Below are 27,128 nucleotides of genomic sequence, written 5' to 3'. Positions count from 1 at the left end.
AACGATTCGGCCGCGCGCAGTGACACGGAGGAAACAAACCGCCACCAGGGCCTACGTGCTGCAGCACAAAGACGGCATCCGAGCCTGCAGCCCGCGCAGTTTAGACTTCGACATTTATTTTCTTCAGTAGGCATGTCTGGTACATAAACGCCATCTTTAATTTTGTAGTAAACTGTTCGGATAAAAACAATCAAGGAAAGTTTATAAAGGTGGTCATTTCAATCTTATGCTGAACTCCACCGTCCAGTGAGTTTTACATTTAAGGCTTAAACGTCTCAGTTTAGCAAGTCACATGATTAAGTGCTACATTAATATTTACATCCACTCAAAATCATATAAAATACAAGCATTTTATTATTTTTGAGTTCAACAGTATTGCTTAGAATTAGAAAATACAGCAATGTCTGAAATACTGAAGGTTTCATAAAAGCAGCAATTTTTCTCCCATTCCCAGTCTTAACTGTCCAGGAAATTACTAAAATAAAAATATTTACCATGTTACATAAGCCATAGATCTAGAAACATGACCATCAAGTCTTTAACCACGTAACTTAAACATAAATGCAAATGGCAATTGGCAGATGAGCATGACATTGCTAAGGGCACGGTAACAAGTCTCTGTGCTCTATGTACTACAGTCTTTTTTTTTTTTTTTCCTGGTCAAAAAAAATAACTTTTTTTTTTTCTGGTCAAAAAAAATAACAGTGTGTTTAGATAGAAATTTAGAAGGCAGACTGGCTTTGTGATGAACACATTAGTGCTTCTGTCATTAATAGTGCAGAACCACTTTGGTGACTACTGATGAACGCATTTATACGCATATGGCAAAACAACCCTGTAACAACACGGTGCAATTCTTCCATTGTGATGGATCTATAAAGAAATATCACAGTTTTCCATACATGTGCTTAAATACACAAGTTCTAAAAGCTACAGGTGAAATTTCAACCTCTGAAACGTACACCCAGTTTATTTTGTCACAGTAGGAGCTGTGTGCACTTGCTCAGGTTGAATTTTGCTGTAATCCAACTACTATTTTTGGTCCCCACGTGCAAAAAAACCTCCTTGGAGCATTTTTTCCCCTTCTCCCTTCCTTTCACTTGTTTGTCAAGAACAGATTGATTATTTTATGTTTTTAGTGCATGACTTTTCAAGTAACTAGCCTACGAAAATCTATAAACAGCTTAAAATATCAGGAAGAAATTCCAAGGAAAAGCATTTTCACAATCAAAGATAACATTCTGCACTTTTTTTTTAAAGACCATATAAAAAGAAATTGATAGAGATTCTCACATTGATATTAAACAAAAAGAACTCCTGTTGTATTCAAAAGTAGTTTCTCAGCATATGCAAACTGTGCATCTTCCCTTATTCAGAATATTACTCAGAATACATTAATTTAGCCTATAAAAATACAGTATGGACAAGTTCTTCTCATTCCCTGACATAAGAATTCACAATTTTGAGACAAAAATTGTAAACTTTTATTACATTCAAAATACATTTCTTAAGTCTTTAGAATTTAAGTTCTGAGGTGTCGGCAGTCAGAGCTCTTGGTATACAGCAGAAGTACGTTATTGCAGAGCCTTTACACAGAAGTAGCTTTCTGAAGTTAAGAGAAACTTACTCTTCCCACATATTTTTGTTGCTACCAGGAGGAAAAGAAAGGCTTCCTGCTATGAAAGGTCTGTGTGAACGCATTACTCAGATGAACAATTCGGCCCTGACTTCCAGTGCTACTTCGCTCCACAATCACACGTGGCATCTGAACAAGCTGAATGGGACTTTTTTCATCCTTTAATGCCTGAGTAAGGTTTAGTATCTGAAAGAGAAAAAGCAGGTAAGATGAAGGCGCACAAATAAACCTGTGGCTAACAGGCTTATAAATTCAGATGCCCCTCTTAAATCAATTCTGTAGAGGACTGTGCTGTCAAATAAAGTATTTTTAAAAGATACTGTATTGCAAGTAAAAATACTTTATTTATTGCGTAACATTATGACATCCTACCGCTATCTGATTACCCTTCTATTCTTTTCTTGAATATTTCATGCAATCCTCTCTGAATTTTTGGAAAATGTTAGAGACAAAAATCTAAGAGCCTTTTAAATTCAGCACATCTCTTAAGAGCATTGCACCTTTAATGAAAAAAACCTACAAGAAAGCAATCAACATGTATTTAACATAGGATCTACCAGGAGTTTAGCTACAAATTATTTTCATATCAGAAGACATGAAGCCATATTAACCCACATCAAACCCAGTGCTCATATCCAAATTCAGAGCTCAGCTCCCAGGAGTCTGTTATCTTCCATCCAAAACTTCAGTGCTCATGAACTGCCCTGCTAATTTACTCCACATTCAATGTTATCCTGCTGAAAACTGAGGCAAGTATTCAATTTAGTTCTGGTGACACACTTGCATTATCCTTAATATCAAGCCTTTTTTTCCCCTGTACAATGCCGCTTTCTTCCTTGTGCAACTTACTCATTCCCTGCTCATTCTGCACTTTCATGGCTGAAGAACCGTGACAGATAAAGTCTTCTGCATGGTTTACTGCAATTTGGCTCTTCCAGCAACTCCACTTGACATTTACATTTTCTAAGTTCTAAGGCAATCCTTTGTAGATCTGTGTTACCTGGTTGCTTAGTCTCTATATTCTTGAGAGAACTGTTTATCTTGGGTTTGAAACCCTTCCCAATATTTTTTTCCTCCGCTTCACAAGAATATGCTTCTAACTACTTTTGGTACCTTAGATTTAAAGCTCTCGCCCCTTACATGCAAGATATATTTCTCTTCAGCCTCCTTATCTTTATCAACTAGATTCTTCATTTTCTAATTCCTAAATTTTTCATTTTTAAGGATATATTTACAGATGTTTTGACTATCCTGCAAATCCATCTTAACTGAATGAATCCATTATCATGTGATCTAGGTATCCAACTCTTCTATAATGCCCTTGTAACATTGGTGTTGCACCAAAAGCAAGTCTAAAATCAGTGCTAAAAGGCATCATTTGCTGATGTATTTCCAATCACGTCCAAGAATAACTATCTGCATTTCTTCCCTAAATCCATGCCTGAAAACCTGACATCTCCCACAGTGAAACACATTCTTGTATAGCTAGAGAGAGATTTTTAAAAAAACCCAACAAAGCCAAAAAACAAAGCTCTGCTGAAATCCACCTCAGGGAAAGGGTGTGACAAAAGGGTCCAGATGCAGCCTTTATAGTGGAAAACCAATTTAGACAACCGTAGCTAGATCTCTCTCAATTATATAGACCAGGTTTTTTCCTTAAGCTTTTTGTTAAATAACAGATTCCCTGTAGCCAATTGTCTCACCACAAAAAAGCTACTTACCACAGTTTAAGACAGATGAATAGTTCAGAAGTGACCTTGCAGTGACTGCACAAACTTCTCAGAAAAGTTATTTCAGAAATAACTCCTATAATTCAATTTAATAAGTAAGGTTTGCTGGCTTTTAGGCACCACACATAACTAACGTTAACTGGGATTATGCTTGACTAAGCAGAGCTGCAGTCTTGTGTAAGGTACTTCTTGATATAGGAAACTCTACAGAGAAAAGGTTGGATTAAGCCACTCTAGGAATTGTGAATGTCTGGCTTTAAACTATCCATGTTGAATTTATGAACACAGAGAAGTCAGTTTCAATAAATTCAGGGCAAATGGGACTATTTATCTAGTCCAATTCCCTTACATTTTCACAAATCACTGTTTTATGCCTACAATGAACTAAATAATTTGTTCTTAGCTAAAGCTTGTTTTCCAGTATATCACACCAGTCTTAAATTTTAAGATGGAGAAACCCTTCTCCTCTCTTGTTTCATTGTTAAAAAACCAAGACTTAATTATCATCAAATTTCTCATCTGAAAATGGCTGGATTAGTTCCAAGTATGGTTCTGACATTTGCTAGGATGAAGAAATTTTATTACCTAATATTGCTTTCTCGTGAGAGGTATTTCAATAATCAAGTTAACCCTCCAAAATAGTGTCACATTTATTTTAGTAAGATAACAAAATTACCCATCAAATTTTCCATCCAAGTTTATGACTCTTCTCCAGTGTTTCATTTTTAAAATAGCTTCTAAGAATATATAGGTATTAAGTCCTCCCCTATCTCCCCCCAAAACAATAAAACCCAATTACATTATTTAAGAAAATCTTCTTCTATAAAAATAATAATAATAAAAAAAAAAATCAGTATACACTGTCTGCTGTCTCATCTATATGCAAATAAGAACAAACTCTAGAAAGAAATTTAGTCTTCTCAGATGAAAATACCTTCAAGTGTCTTTCAATTTGAGTCAGTTTTTGTAGCTCTAAAAAACAGCTGAGAAGTGATGACAAGTTAAATACATAAATAAAAATGTGAAAAAGCAGTCTTACCTGCCCCCTCATAACAGACATTTGGTTTTCAAAAGTAGCCTTGTCAAATCCTTTATCAGTCTTTATTAGAGAAAATGAACAGTTATTACAGGAAATGACCCATTTATTTTTAGCTATATATTTAACACACAAAGTCATCAATTTCATAATACGCATAGTCATATTTACCAACATTATAATAATTTTTGGAAGCTTCAAATACTCATAGTAGGACCCACAAAAAGGTCTATTTATTGCAGTAAGTTTATATACGTGAAAATGAAGGATGTTCCACATCATAAAAGTAAATACATCAGTGGCTACCACTTTAGGGCATTGGTTGGTAGGCTTAATACCATCACATAATGTTACACTGCTCTGTCTCTCACCTTTACTCTGCCAAAAGAATACTTCCTCCTTCAGATTTATTAAATACTTCAACTTCCACTGGGTTTAACAGACAACCCAGAGTCACTTTGAATACAACTGAGTCAAAGATACAAATATTGAGAATATGTTTCAGGATCTAGTTCTGACGTTACAGCTGCATTTTCATTAGAAGTTTAAAATTTCCATTTCCTCCCATCCTGATCATTTGGATTATATCACTTGAACGTCTGACACAATTGTTTATAGAACATTTCAGAGAAGGACGCTTCTTTACATGTCAATATTGTAGCACAGTTTCAGTATCTTTAAAATAAGATTGACTTACTTTAAACATGGTCAAGATTTCAGCATCAACTTCACACAATATATGTATGTAAAATTAAGTATATGAGAGGTATGCAGGTACTTTAAGTTACATTAAATATATGATTTCCTCAGGTTGCTACAGTTTATCTTAAGTGTATACACATCACACAGGTATGTTAAATGGAGTTTTTACACAGATTTGTGCTATAAAAGGTAACTAGCTTTAATTGATTATGTGAAACTTAGATATATAAAATGTAATTATGTTTTCAGATGAGCTGATTACTATCAATTAGCCACATTAGTGACACAGCTTCCTCTTAATTATATAAACCCTTTCTACCATGCCAATGTTAAAGCTAAAATAGCACAGTATCATGACGTACAGAAGTTAAATTCACAAAAAGAAAAAACATCTAACTGTTCCATTACAGGTATTAGCTATTTCAGTAACGCTCAATTCAAAGAAGCACTCGATTCACCTTAAATAGTTCATAAAGATCTTCACAAAGATCCTGTACAAAGTTCATATCAGAAATGCGAGGAAGAACTAGCTCTCTGGTCTCCTGAGAGAAAGGAACTTTTGCTTGAGAAAGCCAAGCCCAGTGAAAGGGATCTAATGCAGAAAAACAGTACACAATAATTAACAACAGGCAAAAATGAAATTCTCAAGTGCTTACCACTGATACAGTACTCTGGTGCCTACTGGAAGTTCCATTAACACACCATTTTTCACAACATCGTTACCCCATATACCACTTTTGGCTACAGTTACAAAAGCAGCTTTACAGCTACTTAGCCTTTTTTTCCAAACAGTGAAAATATATTTTAAGTAATAAATATTTAGTTGAAGCAGTAAGTAAAAAAAGGTATATAAATTAAATACTGTAAGCAACAGTAGAGGCCTTCTCCTCGTTTAGTAATGCGGTTTCCTTTGGAGTAAAACAATGGCTGCAATCAAATAGAAATCTTTCAGATGTTTGACTCATACTGAAGAATTAACAAAAAAGTAGCTACTATTTTTTAATAAAATTTTTGGTTTATTAAAATGCCTTCTTCTAAGCATGCTGAGAAAAAAATTCTTAACTTTTCACATAATCGCTATTAAACAGCTTTTTCAAGAGATATTGTAAGAGTAATTAATATTACCAGATGTTAAGACACCAAACAGTATCAGTTGCAAGAACTGAGGAACGTCACTAGAAGCAGGCCACCCACTGAACTTCCTAACACTGCTCACAGCCCTTTGAGTCTGACAGTCCAGTCAGTTTTTCACCCACCTGACAGTCTGTTTGTCCAGTTCGTACCTCATGTTTCACTACAAGAATACTATGAGATACCATGCAGAAGGCCTCGCAAAAGTCAAGGAAAATCAGCATTCGCTGCCCTCCCCTCATCCACTGAGCCAGTCATCTTATCATTAAAATTGCCTAGTCAGTCAAGCACAGTTTGTCCTTGGTAAATCCATGCTAGTTTCCCCATCACCTTATTGTCCTTCACGTGCCTAAACATGGCTTCCAGGAGGATTCATTCCACAATCTTCATGGGGACTGAGGTTAGGCTGGCTACCCCGTCGTTCCTTGTACCCTGCATCTTGCCCTTCTTGAAGATGGATGTGACACTTACCTTTCTGTAGTCATCAGCAACCTCCCACATGACTACAGTCTTTCAAGAGTGATGAGAAAACAGCCTCACAACAACATCAGCCAGCTCCCATTGTGTTTCCAATGCATCCCATCTACTCCTATGGACTTCTGTATGTCCATTTTGCTTAAGTGCTCCCTTTCTGCTGCTTTGGGTAATGATTCATTCCCAGAGGCTCTGCTTATGAGCTCTGGGACCTAACAGCCTGAGAGCAAATCTTACAAGTGAAAACTGAGGCAAAGTCAGCATTGAATAACTTGTTCTTTCTTATGCCTTTTGCCTTTAGGTCTTTGCTGCACTTTTCTTCAGTCCCACTCTCACTGCTAATTTACTTTACCCTTTACTTGCCCTTTATGTCCTCTGCTAGCTTTACTCCAGCTGAGCTTTGACTTCCCAGACTCCATTCTTGCACTTCTGGACCAAGTCTCTATTTTTCCAGGGGAGTCTCTACATCCTTTTTTTTTTTTTTTTTTTTTTTAAAATGTACTTAATTTTTGTGTCCCAGTTCAGTCAGGAGTTCCCTGTTCATCCATGCTAGACCAAATTCCTGCCTTTTGGATAGGCTGTTCTCTGGCTTTGAGGAGGTTAACCTTAATGATCAACCAGTTCTAGTCATCAAGAAAACACACTCTACCCGTTAAGAGCCTGCAATTTTAAACAATATTATGCTACAAGTTTACCTTTACAGAATTGTCACACACTTGTCCAACTGCAAAAGAATTCTATAGGATCATCCAAGTTTATTACTTTTGATGCTGAAGTAAAAGACGGTATAAAATAAGCAATAATTGCCATGTCTCTAGAACAGCTGCAGAAGTGACTGTAGTCAAGGGATGCATAGGACAGTAACTATTGAGTATCAAGATATACAGAGACTATACAGAGCTCTGGGTGGGGTAATTAACTAGCCTTTTGACAGCAAAACTAGACCACACTTAACTGCCATAATTACCTGATCGGCTAATAGTCCACAGAAATAATTGTAAACCCTGTTCAGTGCTTCCCTCTAAACTATAAGTAGTCAGAGATGTGGTCGGAAGCAATCTAGCTTTAGCAGTAATATCAATTTTCAGTCTGCTCGAAGCTACCAGCTGAAGATTAACTTCTACAAAGTAAGCTAAAGCTGAGAACAAGTACAAATAGCATGTAACTTGTCTACTTGTTCACCTACAACAGTAGCCTTTGTTTTGAAATAGAAATTTGGCCATTAGAGAGACAACTTGCACTCAAGTAATTTTCCACCATGTTTTTCAAGAAAACACACGAGAAACGTGTTGCTAAGTTTTTCCAATTTCGCCACCAGTCAGTTTACATACAGTAGTACGTTTATGAATATCCATGTATTAATATTGTTTAAAGGTATAAGGGTAAAAAAAACATGAACAAGGACTAAATCACATATGCTATTGCATAAATGGCATTTGTTGCTAACTTTCTGAAGAAGAGTATGTTATTTAAAAATTCTATATATAACTACAGTGATGATTTCTTAGTTTCTTACTACAACCACGCAAATAAAAAAATACTTATTTGGAAGTTACTCTCCCAAAAGGAAGATGATTGAAGAATGAAATACTTACATGCCCTCCACTCATCAGGATGCTTAAAAGGAAATGCTAAACCATTGTCAATTGCAGCAATTTTAATAGTAGATTCTTTAGTTATAGTCCATTGGCTATCCTACAGAAGGAATATTTAAAAAAATAAGTGATAACTATGTGCTTAAAAAAAAGTGAAATACATTAAAAATACTAAATAATATACTTTAACTTCACTGCTTAAAGTCAACTTAAACAATATAAAGGAGTATCCAAATAAACTGCAGCACACATATAATTCTTACTCTGCCACCATTAAAGAGGAGCCCTTCCCCCAAATACAAGAAAAGCAGAGCACATAAATAGCTGAAGAAATGTGCTTGAGCAAAACTGGGCAGTTTTATTATTATTATAGCCCAAGCTAGTAAAGAAAAAATACAGAACAATAAAAATAACTTCTAGCACTGTTCTATGCAGACTAGTCTAATCCAAATAGCTTTTCCATTCATTTTGCCTAGAATAATTTGCAGTTATTGTATTTCTTGAGACCATGCACCAGGATTAAAGCCATGCACTCAATCTCTTGCAAAACCAAGTTATAAAACTAAACAATTTAAAGAATACGAGTTTCAGAGTACAATTTTCTTACCTTATCTGACAGATCAAGTCCATCATCTTGTTTTTCATACCTGACTAACCAGTTATCGTTACCTCTGTCTTTGAACAGGAAAATGCATGTCACAATACATCATTTATAAAGAAATCATCATCTGAAGTGATATACAATGACTAAGATTGTAAATTGAGAATTTGCTGAAGGAGTCAGGCAAAACTGTTCACAAAGTTTTTTCCATCACAATACACGTGTTTTAGCTTTACTGAAATGTATGAGGCAACTGATTTACTGGAAAGACCAAAAAATTTACCAAGTGTTCTTAGATATGTATTACTGCTTTAGTTTCCCCAACTGGCTGAATATAGAGCAAAATGTGAAGAAAGCTAAGAGAAACCATTTTCATCCATTTTATGCAGAAAGATTGGCTGTAGTGTGCACTTTTCCTGGAGAAAAGACTGTCAGCAGCAGGAACCACAACAAGTTAATTTTTAGGCTTGTTTTAATGCTGATGGGGAAAGGGAGAGGCCCTCCAAAATGATAGATAGCGCGATGTTTGACTACATGGCAAAAACAGACTCTTCAAAGATGGAGGGGGAAAAAACTGAAGAGCCTTCCAGAAGCTGAAAACATCTGCACCGTTCAGACAAAATTGAGATATTAAAGGCTTTGACAAGGTCTTTCAGATAGAGGACGACTGCATGGATTTGTAGGTCCTTCTGTCATCTTAAGGGGCTCCCTTAAGTTTAGTTAAGCATCCATCAGAAGATTTTCACATTCTATCATGATTAGATATATTAGATGAAGGTAAACTCATCCATGTAATGACGTTTTGCATTTTGAGTATTTTCCTTACAATTTTAAGAATGTCACAGGACACAGTAATTTGTTTGGAAACACTGGGATCTATTTGATAAAGCTGACAGACCATAGCAGCAGCTAGAATGTATTATGTTCTTACGAAACTTTCTTCTTTTAGTTTGCTTCTAAAAAGCCACAGGTTAGAGTGACTTGTTAGAGTGACTTATTTTCAGCTGAATTCCTTTCTAATAAGTGAATTTAAGAAAAGGAAAATGAACTAGAGCTGGTATGTCTAAAGAGGAGTAAAGATGCCCACCTCTGACAAAGCAGCAAAGGAAGTATTTAAAATATAAAACTGCCTTTGGATTCTTGAGGAAATAAGTCACCTACATAGCCAACAGAAGAATCCCAGCTTCTGAGTGAAAGCAACAAGAATGCAGGAGAACTGAGAGATAGACATCACACTTCAGTGCCTAGTCACAATGAATATGAACTATTTTGCACTGATGTGAAACTGTGCTGTTATCAGCTCCAGCTTAACATAAAAGGAATGGTAGTCGTGGCTTTTCTTATGATTCCTGAAACCCCACCATCCCTTATTCTAATCAGAGGAAACAGACAGTTAATAGCCTACTGACAGAATTAAAGCATAATTGAAGTATTTGTTCTTGAATTCTTACATTGCTTAAAAATATCAAGTAACAGCCAAAATGGGTTGTTTGGATTTTGTCATATTGCAATATTTAATGTTTGAATCCAAAGTAATTTTTTTTAAGCTTTAACTACAACATTCTGGCCTTCAATTGCGAGAAAAGTATCTGAAATGCATTAAAAGCCTTCAGCAGCAGCTGTCAGCTAGCATTGCTTACCATTTCTGCCTCACTAAAGTTGACAGATACCGAGAGACACTAAGAAATACCTGTATTTCTGATGACATAATCCAAGACAACCAATCTTTCAAACTGTGACTGAAATTCTTTCCTTGTGTTCTCAGGTAAAGGATCAGTTTCAAATTTCCTGAGCCAGTAGTCAGCTTCCTTATATCCTTCAACAAACAGCTGGAAGGAGCCAACCTGAAACATTAAGAAACTGCATTTGGAAAATGCACTTGGGTAGGTCACGTAACTAATCTTAACATTAACAGAAAAACTGATTATATACTTTCAAAGTTCAGAACACAGGAAGTATGACATTAAAAAAAAAAAAAAGAAAAAGATTACTAGGTGGTTTCTCTTCCATTCCTAAATTCTAAAAAAAGTAAGACTCAAATCACGAGGGTTTTTTCTGGGTTTTTTGGTGGTGTTTTGGTTTTTTTTTTTTTAATATTTGTTTAAGCACTTACTGAGTTTACCAGGAATAAAATGTAGCCAGGCAGCTCAACATAAATGAACACTCAGTATTACGAGCAATATTTGAAACAAAGAGAAAGAAGTAACATCTATTCTCTTTTTCATTGGAAACACTCAGTTCAATAGTTCATATGAAACTCACCAAAAATTACAGGAGAAAAATCTTTCTTTCTGAAAAACTCATGTGTTTCATTGATGAGAACAGCAGCATTAACCATTTTTTCATGACAGACACTTTTTGCATGAAAATGGCTGAAATACATTTCCCAAAAGAGTCCAAGGAAGAAAACTACAGATGGCATAGGCTCCATATGTGTGGGCAACAGGAAAGGTGCTCAAGATTAAAATTCAAAAGAGGACTTATATTTGTGAAGTAAAATGCACATAGATGCACATGTGCAGAGACATGGATAAACACACAGCATGTGGAATAATCATGCTGATACAAGCTTGCATAATGTATGTCACATGGATCAAAATTGCTGGGAACTGACACAAGTGGATTACCCAAGCTGTACATGACCTGTGTTTTAAGAGCTTAGGAGTAGAACACTGTGGTGATATTTTGGGGCTACAATAAGGCTCATTAGGCAAGAAAGATGTGAGGTTTTAGTCAGTGGCATACTGCACACAAGATGAAAGGAAGGTAGGATAAACACAACAACAAGATACCTAAAAGAATAAAACAAACAATAGAAGGGGAAAAAAAAATAAAGATTTAGGAAAAATGAAAGAACTAGATAAATTGCAGGGGAGAAACAATTAGACAATATAAAAACATGACACTGAAGGGAAATGTACTAAACAGTCAAGAAAAAGGAGGAAAAAAAAAAACAGTGAGAGATGTACAACATTTTAACATATTACTTCTCCAGCAGAAAGCTAGACTGCAAACTGAATCAAAAAGTGGCAAGATTATTAAAGTAGTTCAAATGAAGGAATGATGTAACAGAGTGGATAGATTTTGCACAGAAACAGTCATATTTATCAAACTTCAGTCATTCAGAGATAGTTTTCAACAAGCAACAAGGTTTTTCTTCTGCTGTTGAAGTTACCTACAAGTATTCTTTTCTTTTTTTTAATTCAAAGTTTTGTGTAAGAACCAGGAAATGCACAAATTACTTATTTTTCATCTTACCTTGGGAGGTAGTCCAATTCGGTTAAATTTTTTAGCAACTTTTGGCACTTTCTCTAAAGCATATTTTTTTCCTCTTGACTTTGCACGATCTATTGCACTGTAATTAAAGGTCTCACTGACAAGCCAGACAACCTTAAAATATGAAAGTTAAAAACACAGCTCAGTATTCCATATTATTTCAAATATAAATTTACAGTAAATTTTATGCTCAGTTGTTAAAAAAGCAAAAAGGAAGCATCAGGCATTTCCAACAGACAAATTTTATATGAAAAGGTAAATATTTGCTATTTTACATATCTCAAACAACAATGGGAATCTTTATATGCTGCTTTCTGCAATTTTTGCATCTTACCAAAACATGAGGCACAAAAGTGTCAGAAAATGCTAGAAACTGAAGAGGTTCCAAAGAAGAGATTCAATTCAGATCTCAAACTTATCCTTTAAAACAAAAATCACAGTCACTATTTCTACACCAAACCACTGTGCCTTTGGACTTGCAATAGTTTATAAATAACTCAGGGATAATGCATGATATACAAGGATGTCTCCACAACTACAGTCCAGAGACTGACAAATCTGTCACTATATATTTTTGTGCATTCGATAATTTATGTAGTTTAACTTTTACCTTAGTTTTAGGTACAACTCCTAGCCCCAGCTTGTCATCCACAAGATAGGCACCAGCTTCAGAGAGGTATCCCTGATTTGGAACGAGGCAGCCTCTGCCAAAGCAGCAAGGACAACAAACTTTGTGAAAATATTTGGTCCATTTTGGATTTAGATGTCCATAAGGCTCTTCAGATTTTGGTTTGAACACTCCAATAATTTTCTAGGACAAATAATATAAAATTAAAGTATGAATACTTTGAGTTACAAAAGATTAAAATTATTTTGAAAATTAGTTATTTGAAAGTATTGGTTAGACACTATACATTGCATTTTACAGTTGCTCTTTTTAGATGATGAAATAATAAAACAAAATGGTATTCCAAATAAATTTATCATCAAATGCTTGCCTAGAAGTAGTACAAGTTCAAAATAAGCTCTTCATAACAGAAAATCAAAACCAGCTAACATTTACTAGTTTTTCAAAATTAGAGGACTGCATTTTAGAATAGAAATTTTTAAATATTTTTAGTTTTTAAAAAGGGAGGTTTCAAAAGTAGTTTTAAAAATCATTTTCAGCCCACCAATTAACTCATTGACAAGATATTTCAGACAGAGACATAATGGTTCCAGGAAAGTGACAAATCCACAGAATGCTAATAATCGTGTCACCTTTTCTCTTTTATATCTATTTTATTTATTGCTTTAAGTTTGAATGGATCAAAATGTTCTGCACTTTGCAATTCCAAGAAGTGGTGTTGTTTACCACTGCTGTAGATTCCTCAACTCAAAGCTGACAACAGTTCACACTATCAGCCACCATTTACATTGGAGACATGTAGCAAAGCTTAAAATTACTCAGAGTGCTGTGTCTAATTTTGGACACTATGCTTCAAGAAATCTCTTAACAAACTGGAGAAAGTTGAAAAAACAATGAGAATAAGCACAAAAAATGTGAATAATGAAAGACTGTATGAACAGGGATTGTCTACCCTAAGAGACAATGGGGCACAATGAACTATGTAATAGGTTGCTATAGAGAAAAAAGGAACAACACATTTACTGTCAACGAGCCAAGAAATTATAGGCTTAAATCCCAGCAGATAAATTGCAAAGAAAAAACCCTTTTGAACCTTAAGAGTGGCTCAAGACTGGAACAGAGTGCCAGGTTGTGGAGTCTCCAAAACAGGTAGCCACTAACAACAGGTTAGTTAGACATTCATCAGGAATCATGTTAAAACAATCCTGCTCCACAACACAGGCATTAAATAGATGATTTCTCAAGGTGCCTCCTACACATGATTCTATATTTGTTAACCTTAAGCCACAAGATTATTACCACGCTAAAATATATAACCTTCCAACTGTCTGCGATAATCTTTAGCCTAGTGCATAAAGTCCATGTAATGACTCTTCTATAGCTCAAGTGAAATGCTGTAGAAATGCTGTATCTTCATTCCTTCTCACAGGACCATGGTGAGTAAATCAAATTCTTATCTAATAAATATTTAAGAACAAATGTTTAAGAAGCATTTTCACATATTAGTACTTTCCTGAATCCTTATCAAAAAAAGCGAGTATCTCAATAAGCTAAACACTGCCTGTTGTTGCACCAACACTCACAGCTGATTTACACTCTTAAGTCATGAACAAGTTTACCAGCAGTCAGAAACAAGCATTCTGCTTCAGTAACTGCTGATTCAACTAATTAGGGAGAAGACCTCACTCGTTGTTCTAGCTTCTAGAGAATTTTCACCCACTTTGTCCAAGACAATCTAAGTAGTCCAAGATTGTCCAAGACAATCTTAGTTTGTCCAAGACAAACTAACTACAGAGAACTTATTTCATTCCGTTTGTAAACATATTACACAAGACACCAGGCATTAGTAGCACCATCTGTCTTGTCCATCTATTTTGATTCATTCCCATCAACTACCAGGAGAAATAAGTTACGAAATATCACTATTTGCATTCATCCTATAAAATAAGTTTCCTATCAACAGGGGCAGGAAACAAATTGACAAAAATTCTCTTGGTTTTGGTATGCTATTATCCGTGATTCTAAGGTTACATTCAAAATCATGAGCAAGTTCTATGCAACTGCACAGACACAATTCAATTTAGACCTACACAAAAGGTTACACTTACAACATGTATTCTATGCAATGTGAAAGGCCAGGATGTTCTCTGAACACTTTACTTTTTTGTTTTTTTAAATCGCAACACTTTGGAAACTGAATTTACTTGGTATGCTAGTTTAGTCAAAATTCTAATGTTAGGTTTAGAATTGTTAAAAAGTTATTTAATTTTTTCCTATTGAATCACGGGTACCTACCTGCTCAAAACAAAGCTAGCAGCTTTTAATTTCCCAGAAACGTAGTGGTGTATTTGGTAGTAAATACCAAGCCACTAATTATCTCTTTTCTGAATCGCTCTTTGGATAATACTTCCTACAAACTGCCCATTTTATAAAGGAGCTTAGCTCATTCCATTACTTGCCTGGACCGTACTGTGCTATACTATCAAATCTAGATATGGTTTTCAAGGTTTCACTGAAGTTAGAACCTTGCGAAATTTTGCAGAGCTGCTGCTGTTGAGGACCAGAGTAGAACCACAAAGCTCAATATGTAGACAACCTACCAAGGCCAGTCTTAATTTTGCAAGTCAAAATTAATTTCTAGACTGACTCCATCGGCATTACCAATTAGCCAATAGCTAAACTGTCAAAAACATGTTGCAGAACAGTTTGTAACACACAGTGTCTTTTACTTTATTGGTTACACAATGAACAACAAATGCAGAAATACTCAACACTTCAGCAATAGTGCTGCTTAAGTACTGACCTGCTTCATATCGGTATACAACTATGCCAATAAATGCAAAAAGTTAATAATTTTAATCACGCAATTTTAGTTTTATCTTTCTGATAGACCCAAATCAGCGAATAAGATGACCTAATGGAAACAGGTTATTTTACCTTTAACTCGGTATTAGTGTGGGTAAACACTTCAGAAGCTGACCAGTAAGAAGGCTTAGCACATCTTTAATAAGCTCTTCCCCAGCATAAGGAAGAGGAGATTACTCAAGAAGAATAGGAGAAAGCAAGTCACAAAACTGGTCTGAAGTAGAATGATGCAATACTCTGTCAAACAGTATGTGAAATCCATTCTACAAATGGGAGTTGCACTATTGACAAAATGAAGTTTTATCTGATCTTTAATACGGGTAACAAATCTAGACAAGTTCTAAATTTAGTGCAAAGAATAAAAGCAAAATTGAAAGTCAGCTAGGAATTCAGTATCATTATTCTCACAGTCCCATGTTGGCAAATACTTTCATATTTTGCAATGAAATTTTTCTGGCCCACATAAAAAGAAAAAAAAAAAAGGTGTTTTTTTATAGTCTTCATTTCCCCTAAATACTTACATTCAAATCAATGACCTGCATGAAGGGGAAGGGCAAGTCACTACTAGGAACAAAAACAACACTTCACTGCAAAACAGAAGTAAAACCAACAAGAAAATCACCACGTAAGAAACAAGGAAATAAGGTGCTCCATCCAAAATACTATGGTTACAAGAGTGATGTGTAAGTACTTCTCTCATTAGCCCCAGGGCACAGTGAATCTCTCAGGTATTCGCTAGTCACCAAAAAACTGCAAAATCAGTCTGGAGAGGCTTCAGACAAAACAGATTTGCACATATGGAAATCCAGAACAAGTATGGGTTTTTTTAGTAATTTCTCTAACTAACTTTCTAAGAATAAAAGATCTCAATTGCACAGCATTAAGAAAAACTCCAAAAAACCCACTTAACCAGTTTTAAAGCATTTTTAGCATAACACTGTAGAATACTCTTTAGACACATCATGCACTGAATTTTTGAAAAAGTATTGTTTTAAACCAGTATTTTGTTGGTTACTCAGATTTTTTCCTATTGCATATTAAATAAGATATAATCCTAATTTAAAATACCTCTTTAAAAACAGTATGAAGTTTGAATATGTATATATAAGCATACAACCTGAAAACCTACAAAGAACTAAACTACTGAAGTAGGGAAGTGACATGAAGTTTAAAAAGTCTGCTGAAACTTTCAATAGGTTTTCATATTAACAGCATTGTACGCGACAGCAAGAATCCCGCAAAATGATTAGAGAAAGAATTTTTTTTTCCTTCCAGTTTCAAAAAGAGAGAGACCTTCCTTCCCAACCTACTTTGGCTCTCCTCCACCAGAATGAAGGGGGTCATTACTAACAAACGTTCCTGGAACACAGGAGTATGAACTGCAATGTGCAGTTCTCAGAAGATTTTGAAGGGGTAGTTCTGCCATTTTCCATCTTAGAAATAAATTCATAAATTCATATATTTATTTGTATTAAGTCAGGTAACTATTCTAAAAATCACTCATTCAATAAAGTGTAAAAACTATCACCAGAAAAGTAGCATTGAAACAGACTAAACATCTACGAAAATTAACTGGCAAAACAGGAATATATTCTGTAATGATCAGTAATATGAATAAGAGCTAAACAAAAAACATAATACTTCCTAAACGAATGGGAAATGACCGTTTTGGGGGTGCAGGGAAGAACAACAATCTTGAATACATTCTGAAAACCTAGGTACTTAAAGTGTTACAACTTCCCTGTCCAACACAACTGGGATCTTCAGGATTAATGAATACCTACATCTACCTAAGACCAGAAGACTGATGACTGAGCTTAAAATAAAATCAGATATGAGAAATTAACAAAGGTGTGGGGGTTGGGAGTCTTCTTTTTTGGAACAGGTAGGTAAGCAGACAAAGTATTTCTGACTTAAAGAAAACAATGTGAAAGCACACCTGAAATGTCATTTTCTCTAACCAAATGTTACTTTTCAAGCAAGATATTCAGGTAACCGTTACTTCTCTGTCTCAAAGTAACCTTAGGACATCTCTGATGATCACTATTCAAGGCACCATTTACCACGAAGGGAGGGGAAACCAAATCTTCAAGTTAAGATTCAGCAGACAAGTACAAAGGTAGGTTTGTTTATATCACTCTTCCTGCCCATCTACCAATCATATAGGAGGAAGGAGACATGACTTAAATAAAAGACTATTTAAAAAGAAAAGAGATAAAAATATAGGAGGCTTGGCTAAAGAAACCTAAACAGTACCCAAATAAGAAGCTCAGTTGTGTCAAAAAATCAATTAAAACATACAAAGGAAAAAACGTTAGATTCTGCACAAAGGAACTCCTGAATCGTTTTCAGATGTTAAAGAGGCCTTTTATTTTCTCCGTATTTCTTTGGTGCAGATCATTCAAAACATGGTAAAACCGCAACAGAGAAATCATAGTTATTTTGGCTTAGCTTATGCTGCAAGACATAATTAGAAATCTAAACACTACTTGAGTTGATTTTTCCAACATAGATTTTGGCATACCATAAATTATTAAACAACTTCTTTAAATGAATTTCCATTTAAATAGAATTTTAAAATTTCCATTTTAAACTCATTGCCAATAGTGTCTCTGACTTCGCAGTAACATGCTCACCCCTTTTGGATCCTTGGCAAAGTAACTCCCACTGGATCCTTGAGAGATTCTTTCTGGAAAAACTCCACACTCTATAGCTTGCTCTGCTCTCAGAATAACTTCTGCAAATTCTGGATCATCTAAAAATATATTCATATCAGCAGTATGTCCTGTATGCCCTGAAAAATAAGAAAACAAGCAATCTTAAGTGTAATTTGTACTACGAATTAACAACAACATAAGTAAACACACTGAAAAGCTAAGAGCCTTCCCTGCTAATGACCATTCAATAGCAGGCGGAAAAATCTGGTCCATTAAATCAGTGCAACTTTTCCCATGTCTAATCAACCTTTTGTTTAAAGTAAATCAGCCAAATCTGCAACAACTAATTTGAGACTACCACTGCAAAGTGTTTATACTTTTGAAGGATTTTTTTTTAGCTTTTATTTACATAAGGAAGCCTACACGAAAAAAATATCTTCAAAATCATATCTGTAAAAAAAGTGCTAAAGATTTTACATACCATTTTTATTAAGATTTTTGTGTCCTTTTGTAGAGAAAGCTAGCTGAAAGCAAACTGTCTGTTACCCACTAACTATTAGAATGGTATCATACCATTCATTTAACAGCTTGGCTAACATGTTCATTATCTGCTACGACACAACAGAGTTATTCATAAAACAATCCGTTACATGTAGCTCTGACAAGTGGCACCAATACCCCAGTGAAGTACTGCATGCCATCACCATTCCTACATTAAAACACTATCAACTACTTGTAGAATTTCTTTACATACTGGCCACAAGACAGCTCTATGCAGGCATTTATGCAAACTCTATGACTCTACGCAAACATTTAGAAAGATAACTAGAAAAGAAGTTGCCAGGATTTCATACTTCTATTGCTCTTTAAACTTTTTCAAACGATTTCTTTGCAAGTTTTGAAACTGTAGATTTTTGTACCTTACTTTTAAGGCTAGGTTTATTCCACATTCTTACTGGGTGCATTTTAATGGGTCTGTGCATTAGGGCTCATTTCTGCATTAAGAAACAGCTACATTATTCTAAATTAAACATTCACAGATAAAGTTGCCTTGTTCCCATTTCAGCACTTGAAGTGTAAGATAAAATAAAACACATACATTCTTCTGGAACGACAACTGACACAGAATCCATTCAGAAAAGATACTCCTAAACAGTTTGTGGATAGCCAAATAAAAAAATAAATAATAAAAATCACCCTTGATGTTTTGGAACACCTTTTTGTAGCACAGGACATTCTTTGAAGTTTTCTAGAACACTACCACTTGCTTGCATGAACCACTCAGAAATAATAACAGGGGTTCCAAGCAAAAACAACTTAAAAGCATAAAACATCAGAAAACCTTAGCATAAGTTGGCAACAGGAAGAGAAGCCTTAAAACTAATAACAGCTCGCTCATAAGGATCAACAACTACAGCCCATTGGACCAGAATCTATTAGACTAGTTGGCCAATACTGCTGCAATCAACTACAGTTTAATTTTAAGACTTTTATTGGGACCGTCAGGGACAATCAGTAAATTGCATTTCATAGAGTCAGCCACCGAGAGAGAGGGAAAGGGTTCTAAGATTTCCCTGTCACAAAGTACTTAAGTGAGTTATGCAAATAAACCAAAAAACCCACAATACACTTATGGGAAAAGCCACTGTGAAGCAGTGGTTCTTATTCCATATTCAAGCCTCAACTACCTCTACATGAGAAACATCACATCACACAGCCGAGCTGCGACTACTACATATTTTTATCAGTGAAAGCAAAATCAGGGTTGTGCATTATACTGTTATCAAACAAAATACAACATCCATATTAAGTTGCTCCGCACATTAATCTTCCAGATGAAGAGGACCTACAGATGAACTTTCTATCACAGGGACTGAAGTTGTCTATGTGGAAGACAACTTTCTCAGAGGTCAGTTTTTAATTTCTGTGCATTCATTCCAGAATCTAAAACTGTAAGAAGTCTCACTGCCTTGAGGAAATTCTTCAACCATGTCTTTTCCAACATAAAAGATAACTGCAGGAAAAATATATTCAATTAAAAAAAAAAAAAATCAAACAAACCACATTATGCTGTATGCTCAAGGAAGAGAAAAATAATTTTTGAAACTTATGATTTGTTCAGTATTGCTACTATGCTACTAGAAAGCCTTCTGTTACCACAGTGATGTGGCTGTACAAAAACATACAGGCTGAAAACAAGGAAACTGGCAGTTTTAAGAAGTTTCCTTTCAGTTTATCAACACTCTCCATATGAAAATAAGCCATTTTAATTGAAGCTAGTATTTGCTGAATGTGGCAGCGTTTTCTGAGTCTGTTTCCTCTTCGAAAATTATTTTAATCAAGTTTTCCACTGTGAAAGCATATTATGGTCACAACTTACTCCCAGTACAGTCTCTAAACTTACAATTATAACTTATCAAGTTTTTTCTTGCAACCGCTCTTGAAAACTACTCTTCTCATTAAACTCCCACTCAGGAGACCAGGGTTCACACACACACAGTCTAACTACCAAGCTCAATAACTTCTTTCAAATTAATTTGGACAAGGCCTAAGGCTGTGAAGCTGCTATACTGGAATGATGAGGACGTGCCAAAGAAGGTACGAATACTATCATCCATGTATACACCTCAACTTGTAACCTGTACCCCTTGACAGAAGCTAAACTAATACACTCTGCAAGAGTAACATGTATGAACTCCTTCCATACTAAACTAGCTTTATACTATTTTAACATTAACATGGTTAAAGGTAGTCCCTTCAACCAATTCCATCTTTTTCTGTACAGTCTCATATTCGGACCATAATTCCATTATGAAAACACTCTCCATGTTGCAATAACATGCATCAATCACATCTGTTGCATGTTTGTTCCACCTGACATGTGAAACAATCCTGTACCTTCAAGTGTTAGACATACAGAAAAGGTAAGGACAAGGAAACAAGAGCAAGAGATGAGATGCTGCGATCAATCACAGTTCTGAGGTTTTTCTTACATACTCTTGGGGTAGATCCCAAGCAGTGCTCTGCATTCACCATTCTAATTGCCCCAGTGCTACAAGACCCACGGCTCCAGTCTCCACTCTGAAGCATTAACTACTATGTTTTGCTAGAAGCACCATCTCATTAACACATCTTAAGTCTTGTGGGAACAAGACAGGAGAACATTTTAATAGCATGTTCGCATTACAGGTCTGGTCTACACTTGGGACCACTGCTTAAAAGATGAGATTTTTTTTCTTATGGTTAAACAGTACACTAGCAAAAGCTCTCTGTGGCTACTAAAAAAAAAAAAAGTTACTAGCATAACTTATTTTGCTCAAATTGATGGGGTTTTTGTTTGGATTTTTTTTTTAATATGCTATTGTTGCAAAAGGAAAAATTTTTACCAGGGTCTGGCAAGAAATCCTATGGTATAATTACAACAGCAAACACTATTAAGTGATAGAAGTCCACAGATTTCCATCAGCAAACCTTTCCTAGATGTACATCTATTTACAAAGTTGCACAGAATCAGAAAGCTTGAAAGCCTAAAGAAGAAAAGTGAGGAATAAATATTGCGTAGTTTATCATCTTGCCCGTAGATTTAGAATTAGATAGTGGCCACGCTTATGCTTCTTTTCAAATTGATAACTAAGTTCTTGAATTTCTAAATTTTCACAGCACATTTATTTCTCTCTTCAAGACTGGATTTCAAAACATGGAAAGTAGATAGATTTTTATGAAAACCAGAAATATGACAGAAGAGTCCACATCTAAAACTTTTAATACACATGATGGTACAAAGAAGTGAACAGATGATTGGAGCAAAGAACAGAAACAGAGTAAAATTTTTTTACAGGATGAAAAGATGGGGCTCACAAGCAAGTAATTGCCCGAATAGGCCAGACAAATAGAAAACTTGACAGAGTTTGCCAAGTGTTCAGGAAGCAGCAGCCAGTCCCACCACAGAACACAGTCTGTAAAACATGCAAAGCCAGAAGTTTCAAAAACTATGACAGAAACAAAGTAAAGCCCAACAAAACAGAAGACAGAGAACAAGGAGAAGTAACAGTGGAGGCACTCATGAAGATGTAAATGAGTTCGTGCAGCCCTGAACATAAAGACAAAACATTTGAATTTGGAGCCACTCACAGCACTTTCCCTTCAAAGACTATTAGTCAGCGAGCCCATATGCCGAGCAAGGGCAACCAACGCACCTCTGCCCCTCGCTAGTACTATGCCTTCCGATAAAAGCTCGTAATGAGCTCCCTACGAGACAGGGACACCTCAAGGAGGCAGCGGGCATGGCACATCAGGCGTATTTTAGTCCCTACAGGTCTTTTTCTCGCCTCGCTGGCAGGACACGGCAGGGGCTACCTCTCCCCCCCCGACTCACCCAAGCAGCCTAACCCAGGCAGCCCCCCGAGCAAAGCCACCCTGCTCCGAGCCGCGCTGGCGCACCCCCTGCAGCTCCCCTCCGCCTTCAGGCGAGCCCGGCGGGGGAGGCGGCGGCCCCGGGCCGTACCTGCGGCGGCGCGAGGCTCCTTGTCCCAGGCGGCGCCCGCTCGGCGGCCACGGCCGGCGCCCGACGCCCGCAGGAGAGGCTCGTCCTCTCCATCCCCCTCGGGCCCCGAATCCTCCTCACCCTCCTCCTCGAGCCCCAGCTCCCCACACAGCCTCACAGCCCCGCCGGGGGCGGTTTTCACCCCTTGCGGCCCCCGCCAGGGTGGCCCTGCCTGAGGCGCCGGCTCCGCGAGGAGCAGCAGCCGCTCATCGGGCTCCTCGGCACCTGACTCCGCCATGGGCGGCCGCGGGCTGAGCGCGGTGGGAGGCGCCGCCGGGCGGGCTCAGGCCCCTCCGCCGCAGCCCATGGTGCTCTCGGCCGCCACAGCCAGCTCCGCGGCCACGGCTCCTGTCACGGCCCTGCGCATGCGCGCGGCACCGGCACCCCGGCCCCGCCGCCGCTACCTGCCTTAAAGGGGCCGCGGCCCCGAGCGGCGCCCCCTCGGTGTCCCCGCGCCCCCGGACTGCGCAAAGAGGTCCAAACCAGCTCGTGTGTTCGAGCAGCAATCGACATCGGGCTGAGGAGGGGTCGGTCAGGGCTCCAAAGTCTTCTCCAGGCCAGCTACCAGCCATGGGGCTAGTACACCGATTTGCAAAGAGTTTGTGCCTCCCGGCAAAATTGTACTCGGGGAATCAGGGAGTTTGTACAATGACGTGCCTGTAGCAGGGCTGCCGGGGAAGGGAGATCCTGCTGGTGCGAGTGTGGGGGCAGCACCAGATGCTGTGGTCAGCTGCTATTAGTCTGCGGATAGTTTAAGACAGCCTAAGAGTGGCACGATCTGCTCAACGTTCCTCCGGGAAATCACAGCTACAGGCCTCCATACTTGCATTATTTTCACTGCTAGTCATTTACCAAAAACATCCCTGAAACTTGCTTTATTTCTACATCTGAAACAGGCTTGTCTCCTGGCCACCGCTTTCCGCTAGCCAGCTGCTCTCCCTCCCGACACTTTAAAAGACATTGTTCTGCACCATCACGGTAATTTCCACAAGTAAGCCTAAAAAAAACATAAGTGAAAACAACATGAATATATTGTCATTATTTCCATGTTCCCACAACCATCCTTGCGTTAGTAACTGGAAGAAAGAGAATACAACTATAACCCCAACACACTGCATCAGACTTTGACGTGGATGCCTTCTCCCACACCTCTCTATAGAAGAGGGGTTTTCCTCAGTGCAGGACTCTAGGATTTTGGTGAAATATGGGAGAAAGATACACACATGAAGTAATTGTAAAGAACTGGGATTCTGGATTGCACTGGGACCAAGTCAGTTCTCAGCTAAAATAGTAATTACACATATTTATTATTCATTATTCTCATCATTATTCATTATATAAGAATTCATTCTCTACATAACCTGGATCACGGAAAGAAAATTACTTTGCTTGGTTACTGACAAAATAAAACCTTACTGAAATGCTTGGCTTGTGTTTGTTTTGTCTCGGGTTACCTGTCAGTGGACTTTGGAACTAAGTTGAGTGTCATTGACTTACGTAACCATTAATATCTGTAACATTTGATGAAACCTGTTCACACTTGCATTTCTGTTTCCATTCCTTTCTATTAAAAGTGAACATATTCAGTCAACTGTGACTCCAGACGAATAGCCATTTTATGCCTAGTAAACAAGTATATGAAGGTTACAGCAACTGGATGTAATTTTCTGTACAGAAAATTATACCAATGTTAATTCCTGTGCAAAGCAAACAGAAAGATCAGGCTAAAATGGGAGAAGTCTGACATTTTTCCCAGCAGACCATTAAGGAAGACTGCATCTCCCTTTAGCTACGTAGGTTACAAGTGAGTTGTGGCTGTTTCTATAACGTTCTGTCAAACAGTTCATCCGTGGGTTTCCAAAAAGTTTGAAAGTTCTTTCTTTTGAATAAACTAAACAAGAAATAACTCATTAGTTATTTCTTCTGGTTTAGGGATTAATCTACACATGCTAGTGTATGTCTAAACGCAGTTAACTTAGTTTTCATCTTCTACTGCAATGAGAATTGTGTAACTTGCTCACAGGTCTTGATCTAACGAAGTCTTTATATTGCCTCAGTCTTCAGTGGTGCAGAGTTCAAACACTATGACAGCTCATAATTAAACAAAATACACATCACCGTCATAGTTATTAACAAACTATTAATTTTAATTCTGAGTAGCTAATACTCTCAATTAGCCACCTGGATTAAAATTACTAACAATTAAATCATGCAAATAAGTTGGATCATTTTCCTCATGCTAACACTTTTGTCTCTATCCTTCTAATCCATAGAGCATACTTTGTCATCTGTTTATAATATATAGCTAAGCTCTATGTCGAAACATTGGAAAACTGAAAAAACAGAATGAAAAAAAAAGGGAATACATGCAACAATCGTGCACTTTTAGCTTTAGGTGAGCGCCCTCTTGTGATACTTTAAAATAAAGAACAAGATGAATAGCTGCTCAGTATTTCTAAAGTAACAGCGACACGACACATCGTAACAACCCAGACGCAGCATGACTACGGGGGCTAAGAAGCGGGACAATGCAACTTGCAAAGCTCTTTTCTGTTCAAAAGGACTAAGAAACCGTGTTAATTATATTCTGAGCCAACAATTCAAATAGGTGTGTAAGATTACTCTGTCAGAACGCCTGAAAGATTCTAATCAGGCTAATTAAACCTACAGAAGCAGGACGGTCGCTATGTACTTTTCACATGTTAGTTAGCTGTCTGAGCTTAAAACTGTAAAACAGAAGAATCAGATAAGACTTCATAAACAAATTCAGTTGACCAGGTACAGGCTGGTTAAAACTAAACATTGGAACAAACACACTGTGTACTTAATGCACCTTTTCAATTTTTGCACACTTGCTACTGGTTATTTTAGGAAGGCAAATGGCAAGCTGCCAGCAGCCATAGCTGCCTGAGTGTAAAGGGCAGCGGCAGCAGCCGGGCGCGCAAGTGCCCCGAGCAGCCCCTGTGCTCCAGGTAAGCTTCCACCTGCTGAGGCTTCACTGGCAGTTCCTAGTAAAGGTGCAATGCCTCTCCCAGATTTCCTACTGGTGTAACTGTCTTTTCCCAAATAATGTAAAAAAAAAGAAAGCAAATTAGCTCTCTGCTAGTAGCATGTCTTTCTCCCTGTAATGCAATTTTTGCATTGCCTGCACAGCCCCGGCAGGTAGGCCAGGCTGCAGTTGCACCAAGTGAGCAGATTGCCGTTATTTGCTGTGGAGTCACACTACCGCCTTTGCTCACAGAAACGTTGTGAGGAGCAGAAAACGCTCTTACCCTGACAGGAACCTTAAGGGAAGGTATGTGGCTGTTCTCAACAGTCTAATACTAAACCCTGGGAGAAGGGGAAAAAACAACCCACGAACAGGTTCACAGCCAAGAAGTCTAGTTTCTGGTGGGCTTCCCCCCCTCACGGAGGGACGCCACCGGCTGCGGGAGCCCGCGCTGCCTGTGGAGGGCCGACCCCGAGTGCGGAAAATGGAGGCACCCAGCAGCGGCTGGGGGCAAAGGCCGCCGCGGCCCCGTGCAGCCTCTGTACCTCTAGCAGGGGGCGGCCCAGAGCTCCACCCGGAGGCCGAGGCCTCCTGTTGGCTGCGCCGGTCGCCGATGGCCCCGGAGGGGACTGCCCTCGGCACCGGAGCCGGCGGCGGGGCGGGCGCGTCCCGGCCTCCGTGAGGGGAGGGGCCCCGATGCTCCTCGGCGGCGCATGCGCAACACCCGCGCCTGTCCCTCTCCGGCGGGAACGGGCCGGTCTGCGGGGGGGCCCGCTCGGCGGTGCCGCACGCAGCGCGGCGGTGGCGCTGAGGGGGAGCGGCGGCAGGAGCCGGTGCCGCCGCCCGCCCCTCGGCCATGAACGCGGAGAACTTCGGCTCCAGCGAGCGGCTGGTGACGGCGGCCTATGTGCGCCAGGGGGCGCAGGGCCGCCGCGCGCACGAGCTGCGCCTGCGGGCCCTGCTGGAGCAGGTAACCGGGGCCGCCCCGCCGGCCCGCTGAGCACCGGGGCCCTGGAGTGGGGGAAGGCAGCACTGAGCCGCCCGCGGGCGTGAGCCTGTACCGGGGCCCCGCGGGGGAGCCGCCCCCGCCTGTTCACCGCCCGGCTCGGGCACGGCCGGAGCGTCCCCGCACAGCCCCGTGAGCACGCAGGTCTGCCGGGCCCCGCGGACCCCCGGGCCGTCCCGGCCCTGCAGCTCCCACGCGGGTTTTGCGGCCCTCTTGAACCCGGCGTGCCGGTGAGCAGGGGCACGGCGCTCCCGCGGTG

The 27,128-nt window shown here is 38.6% G+C and overlaps 2 protein-coding genes across 3 annotated transcripts in view; one reads left to right on the top strand and one right to left on the bottom strand.

Annotated features, from left to right (window-relative positions):
• Nucleotides 1-144: 144 nt before the first annotated feature.
• On the bottom strand, nucleotides 145-23,128 carry PI4K2B (phosphatidylinositol 4-kinase type 2 beta). Its single transcript, XM_050896533.1, has 10 exons — nucleotides 22,836-23,128; nucleotides 18,311-18,468; nucleotides 12,792-12,992; nucleotides 12,164-12,295; nucleotides 10,596-10,749; nucleotides 8,912-8,979; nucleotides 8,305-8,404; nucleotides 5,563-5,696; nucleotides 4,406-4,465; nucleotides 145-1,822 (listed from the first exon to the last, which is right to left on the bottom strand). The coding sequence occupies exons 1-10, from the start codon at nucleotides 23,110-23,112 to the stop codon at nucleotides 1,649-1,651; spliced, it is 1,458 nt and encodes a 485-aa protein (XP_050752490.1). The 5' UTR covers nucleotides 23,113-23,128; the 3' UTR covers nucleotides 145-1,648.
• A 3,591-nt stretch (nucleotides 23,129-26,719) lies between these two features.
• SEPSECS (Sep (O-phosphoserine) tRNA:Sec (selenocysteine) tRNA synthase) overlaps nucleotides 26,720-27,128 on the top strand; it is a 37,018-nt gene continuing 36,609 nt past the window's right edge. For both annotated transcript variants that reach the window (XM_050896313.1, XM_050896312.1), the window contains exon 1: nucleotides 26,720-26,833. In XM_050896313.1, coding sequence (XP_050752270.1) covers nucleotides 26,720-26,833 — 114 coding nt within the window. The remainder of the gene's footprint in view (nucleotides 26,834-27,128) is intronic.

This window comes from Gymnogyps californianus, chromosome 4 (genome assembly GCF_018139145.2).
Source record: "Gymnogyps californianus isolate 813 chromosome 4, ASM1813914v2, whole genome shotgun sequence".
NCBI classification, from domain to species: domain Eukaryota; kingdom Metazoa; phylum Chordata; class Aves; order Accipitriformes; family Cathartidae; genus Gymnogyps; species Gymnogyps californianus.
The sequence above is the reverse complement of the archived record's forward strand: the minus strand, read 5'-3'. Positions and strand labels throughout refer to the sequence as shown.